The sequence below is a fragment of the Salmo salar genome, chromosome ssa16 (genome assembly GCF_905237065.1).
Source record: "Salmo salar chromosome ssa16, Ssal_v3.1, whole genome shotgun sequence".
Taxonomy (NCBI): domain Eukaryota; kingdom Metazoa; phylum Chordata; class Actinopteri; order Salmoniformes; family Salmonidae; genus Salmo; species Salmo salar.
This window is the reverse complement of record NC_059457.1, coordinates 46,987,053-46,993,174: the sequence shown is the minus strand read 5'-3', so window position 1 is coordinate 46,993,174 and position 6,122 is coordinate 46,987,053. Positions and strand designations below refer to the sequence as shown.

The following is a 6,122-nucleotide window of genomic DNA, read 5'->3' as shown; positions in this document are numbered from 1 at the left end:
TTTGGAATTGAGACTTTGAAAAACACTCTACGCATATAGAAAGAAAGGGCTACCTAGAACCAAAAAGGGCTCTGCCTGGAACCACAAAAAGCGCTCTGCCTGGAACCACAAAAAGCGCTCTGCCTAGAACCACAAAAAGCGCTCTGCCTAGAACCACAAAAAGCGCTTTGCCTAGAACCACAAAAAGCGCTCTGCCTGGAACCACAAAAAGCGCTCTGCCTAGAACCACAAAAAGCGCTCTGCCTAGAACCACAAAAAGCGCTCTGCCTGGAACCACAAAAAGCGCTCTGCCTGGAACCACAAAAAGCGCTCTGCCTAGAACCACAAAAAGCGCTCTGCCTGGATTGAGTGTTGCCTTGTTAATGTCCAAAATCGGAAGTCGCGGGTGATATGACCCATCACTATCTGTTCTACGTTTGTCGTGTCTAGACATGGTATTGAAATTAGTCTCTTATAAGTCCACTGTGTCTGCATTGTGACCAGAGTTCCTGGTGCCACCCTGTAAGCAAATTCTTTAACAGGTATTCTTTTAACATAAAATGTTTTAGAATTTTTTTTACGACAATTATTGATGCCATAAGTCAATGGTGCTACCTGTCAATGGACAAGATACAATGGATCCTCTGGAGGTGGTAAGGAAGATCTGATCACAATGCATATCTTAATTGAATACTTCTGTCTAAAACTGTGAGCACAATCAGAATGTGGACAAGATGCATGTTAAACCCAGTGCATGTTAGCAGCAGATATAAATGGGACTAAAGACTTCCAACCTGGAACAGGTGTGAGGGGTTAGGAAGAGGAAGAAAGTGACATCATTAACAAACTTTATTTTAAAGTTGAACTGTACATGTTTTTACATCATAGTGACTGCATAGATAAAGAATAGGGTCATGTGGATTTCACTGAAGTCACATGATGCTGGTGGCAGACTCTTGAAAGCCCTCAGTTTGTTAATTAAAAATACATAGGATTTCTTTCCCTGCATAATCTCTTTTACAAACACCAGAAAATACTATCAAAATACTATTCATTGTGACATTGTAAATCATTATCATTGCTAAATTCCATCCAAAAGTGCAAAACTGTAGAGAAAAAAATGAGGCTTTGTACACAAATTGCATACATTTAGACCACTTACAAAATACAAAAGAAATGCTCCCAATAAAAATGGAAAACAGTTCTCTGCAAAAGCAGCATCCGATGTAGCTATTGAGCCCCATTGGTGTAGGTAGGGTGAAGTTGCCCCTAGAATCTGATCTTGGGCCAGTGTTGAAATATTCCTCACTAAGGGTTAAGGTTAAGATTGGGGGAGGGGAAGCTCATCCTAGATCTGTACTAAAGGAAAATTCACCCCAGAGCTTGCTTCATTAATGAAGAACATTGGTTGCCTCCTTGACTGATGGTATGACTGAGATGTCATTCCTTATTGCTTTCAGATACTATAATACATACAAAGGAAAATAAACACCTAGGATCCTTATAAGAAAAAAAAACGGAGGTCCTATTTATACACGGTATCTAAAATGTATGGCTATAACAAAATTCTAAAATCCCTTATAACGAAACATAACAAAATCATATTCCTATGATGGTATATAATCTATAGGCCTGCTGTTATGCTCAATCCAGATCTTATCCAAAGAGACCTTACACAAACATAAGCTTGCCATGGTACACTACACTATGCCTTGAGGTGCTCAGGGAGGATAGCCTAAACACAAAACAAGTATAAGCCCTGGGCACAGCAGTGTATTCTCAAAGATACGGACTATAGCAAGAACTGGCTATGCAAAACACGTGTAAATCCACACTTCGAAAATTGTAATTTTTAATCTTTAAAGTGCAGTTTTATGTGTCTTTTGTAATTAAAACATAGTTTTGAATTATGTTGAAAGGGAACTTATCTCCTATAGGCAAAAGTTGGCACTTGCTTTGTCAGTAAGTGAAATTGAGTTTATAGGTCACAGTAATAGATCATGTTAGTTGATAGTGTGCTATATAATATAACCTTGAAGTAATACAACCAAATTATTATGTTGCGGTTATCTTAATGAAATGATCATAAAACATTGTCTTTTGCATCAAAATCATTTGAAAATTGATTTCTTAAACTATCCTTTTGGGATATAAATGCTCCCCATGTGCTTTTTACATGACAATAAATATTGCAGTCTTTCATTTGAAATCTTGAACTATGGAAAAACTTGAGAAAAGCCTATTAACGGTCGAAGAGAGTTCCTTTATAGTGTATGACCCATGAGTCTGAGTTCAATTAGTTTAAACAGAAGGCTTCAAAAGCTCCCACAGACACAAGAAATTGGTAGCAAAGCTTTCAATCTCTTGTATTACTTAGTGCCCATTTCTCCCCCACACAATTAATTATCTTCCCTTCAGCCTGGCAGCATTTGAGGATGACACAAAGTAACTGCCTCCTCCTAAACACAATGTAGTCTAGCTGTACTTGTTTTTGTAACATTATTCATGTTTTTGTAGCATGAAAAAGATGCTATATTGTCCAGTATCCTCTGTATTGTCCTCTGTATTGTGATTACAATGTGAGCAGTTGCTCAATAAGTGTCATCTTACTTGTGGACACTGCATTAGTCCATGATAGAAAACAATCATAGCTAATAACATTGTATAAATGTGTGCGCAATAACCTCTCTATCTCTGTTTAACAAGACCATGTAGTGAACTCATAAGGCTACCATTTTAACTCTTCACCTATGGTTAAGATTTGAATTCCTGGTTTTCCTACAGATGTAGGATCTAAATCTGAGCCAGTTTGCTACAGCAGGAAAATAATCCTGCAGCAACAGAAAATGTGAATTATTATGTGGATTATAATTAATGTGCATTTTTTTAGGGTTTGATACATTTTTGTAAGGGAAAATCAAGTCTGAAATGTAAAAGTGGAAATAACAAACTTTGAAGCCTCTTTAAGCCTCAAATACACAACAGGTTTTACATTTCCTGCATTTCATGAAAGTTCTCCTGCACGAGGGTAATCAAATTAAGACCCTACATCTGTACGTTTGTTTCACCACATACTCTATGTGAAGAGTCCATTAGCTCAAAACAACCACCATGTCTGTAGAGTGTTTGTGCTCCAACTAAAACATGACCAACACACTCAAAACATAAAAACATTAGTGTTAAAAATATACGGATCCTACAAAAACTGGTTTTTTTTTTTAAATAAAAGAGCAAAACCAAACATAAAATATTGTAGTTGGTGGGGCATCCAGAAACAAATAAGCATTTGAGAAAAACAAACTATAACCTTCACCCTGCGTAAGAATCCATTATCCAGGCTTAGAAATCACTCCCATCGTATATAATCGTCTTCTCGATTGTCAAGTGGTAGAGGACTTTCTTTGAGATGAACCTGTCAGGGTTGTAGTGAAGAAATAGAACAATATAACATTTTGCAACAAAAATTAAACCCTCACAAGCAACTTCATAGTACTGCAGTGCTTCAGAGAGCTGTCATCCTTCACCACAAGGGCACATGGGAACTGGAGACTGACTTGATTCTAGCAATAGATGTTCTACACAAGCACACTGCCATGAGAAGGTGGGTTTCAGTGTGTTCAAGGGTTTGAAGTGGTTACGGTTAAGAACGTGACTGTTTTGCCTATCGTTCGCTGAGAAGGGATAACGTTCTGCTCTACACAAGCACACGGAGTGGTAAAGAGTTTTGACTGACTACAGGGTAATTCTAATAATAAAGGTATGCAGTGTATCATACCTTGAGAAGGAGTTGTCAAAGATGAGAGTGTAGAGACCAGGGTTCCTGACTTTCAGCTGGCCTTGGATGGTCTCTTTGTGAGAGTTACAGCGAGTCAGAGGAATCAGCACCTGAGAAGAGAACACCAGAATAAGTCAATGGATTCCTACCTTATAACACTCAGTGATAATACTGTCGATGTGGAGCCGTTTATATTTGAGATATTAAAGTTCATGTTCAAAAAGAGGCCACAATCTTCAGTCTTGTTGTAATCTGATAGGTTAATTAAATTGGGAATTGGGAAGTGGGGGAGCCTTTCTTTTAGGTGACCAATCGAAACCCAAAGTTATTTTATTGCTATTAAAATAGGCCATAGCTACGAATACAGAGTTTTAGCCCCCGCCCTCGCCCGTCCCCTATGGAAACCTCTTTCTCAAAGCTAAGGGTCCGGATCACGTTCTCCTCATGTGTTATTTTACACACACACTATGTTATTTTAAACACACTATGTTATTTCACACACACACTATGTTATTTTACACACACACTGTTATTTTACACACACACTATGTTATTTTACACACACTATGTAGCCACAAGCCACTAGCCACAAGCCACTAGCCACTAGCCCGAGTTCCTGAAAAACAGAATGTAACTCCCTGCTTGAGTTTTAACCCCCCAATTAAATCAGACATAATGCAACGTAATGCGCGTCACAGCAAAAAACATAAATAAAAAACAATGACAATAAGAAAATATTTATTTATTACACAACAAACATAAGAGGATAAAAAAACATAAGAATAACAATAAAATTTGAAAGACAGAAAAACACCCTTTATTTACCTTTATTTAACTCGGTAAGTCAGTTAAGAACAAATTCTTATTTTCAATGACGACCTAGGAACAGTGGGTTAACTGCCTTGTTCAGGGGCAGAACAACAGATTTTTACCTTGTCAGCTCAGGGATTAAATCTTGAAACCTTTCGGTTACTAGTCCGACGCTCTAACCACTAGGCTACCTGCCGACCCTAAGGAAAGGCAAACTAAAAAGGGGTGTTTTAAGATCTCAGGTTCTCTGGCAGGCTATTCCAGAGGCTGGGGGCATAGTAACTAAAGGCTGCCTCTCCATGCCTCTTGATCCTAGACTTTGGGATAGTTAAAAGGCCAGTGCCAGAGGACCTGAGGAACCTACTGGTACATAACTTAAAAGCATGTCTGATATGTATTGGGGTGCACAATCGTGGATTGATTTAAAAACAGAAGAATCTTTAAATGAATTCTAAAACTCACAGGCAGCCAGTACAGAGACTTTAAAACCAGTGTAATGTGTGCTCTCCATCGGGTCTTGGTCAGTACCGGTGCTGCAGCATTCTGTATGTTTTGTAGTTGACCAATGGCTTTTTTGGGTGGACCAGACAGGAGAGCATTACAGTAGTCAAGCCTGCTTGTAATAAAAGCATGGATAAGTCTCTCTGTATCAGCCTGAGAGAGAAATGGCTGCACCTTGGCAATGTTCCTCAGGTGGCAAAACATTATTTTGGTCACAATCCTTATTTGTGATTCAAAATCAAGTTCAGAATCTAAAATATTTTTGGTTTGTTACATTTTACCTCTTTTCTCCACAATTTTGTGATATCCAATTGATAGTTAATCTTGTCCCATTGCTGCAACTCCCGTACAAACTCGGGAGAGGCGAAGGTTGAGAGCCATGTGTCCTCCGACAAACGACCCTGCCAAGCCGTAACTGCTTCTTGACACACTGCTCGCTTAACCCGGAAGCCAGCCGCACCAATGTGTCGGAGGAAACACCGTACAACTGGCGACAAAAGTCAGCGATTCTCTCTCTGTGCTTTGGCTCCAATAATAAGTCCCTCGATCTTGTCTTGATTTAGCTGGAGGAAGTTGTGAGCCATCCAAGTACTGTATTTAAATCACTAATGTGGTCTAATAATTTATCTGTGGAGCTAAAGTCCTCTGGTGACAAAGAAATGTAAAGTTGTGTATTGTCTGCATAGCCATGAAAATCAATGCCATGCTTTCTGATAAAGTTGCCAAGGGGTAACATATATAAACTGAACAGTACCGGACCGGACCCAAAATCAAACCTTGTGGAACGCCATGTGATATCTATTTTCTCTGAGTTATGTTCATCAAAGGTGACAAAAAACTTGCGACCGGTTAAAAAGGTCCTAAACCAATTTAGAACTGGACCGAAGAGGCCAACCCACCTCTCCAGTCTGTCCAGAAGGACATTATGGTCAACAGTGTCGAATGCAGCACGTTAATCCAACATTACAAGGACAGAGAGCGTTTTGGCATCTGTGTTGGCTCTAAGATAATTTACTACTTTAACCAAGGCTGTTTCTGTGCTGTGGTGGGCACGAAA

At 39.1% G+C, this 6,122-nt stretch overlaps 1 protein-coding gene across 2 annotated transcripts in view; it reads right to left on the bottom strand.

The window, feature by feature from the left end:
* Positions 1-810: 810 nt before the first annotated feature.
* The window catches only part of LOC106574038 (FYVE and coiled-coil domain-containing protein 1), a 74,901-nt gene continuing 69,589 nt past the window's right edge, over positions 811-6,122 (bottom strand). For both annotated transcript variants that reach the window (XM_014149552.2, XM_014149551.2), the window contains exons 17-18: positions 3,755-3,864; positions 811-3,391 (exon numbers count right to left, since the gene is read on the bottom strand). In XM_014149552.2, the coding sequence (XP_014005027.1) occupies positions 3,319-3,391; positions 3,755-3,864 (183 nt within the window). In that variant the 3' untranslated portion in view covers positions 811-3,318. The remainder of the gene's footprint in view (positions 3,392-3,754; positions 3,865-6,122) is intronic.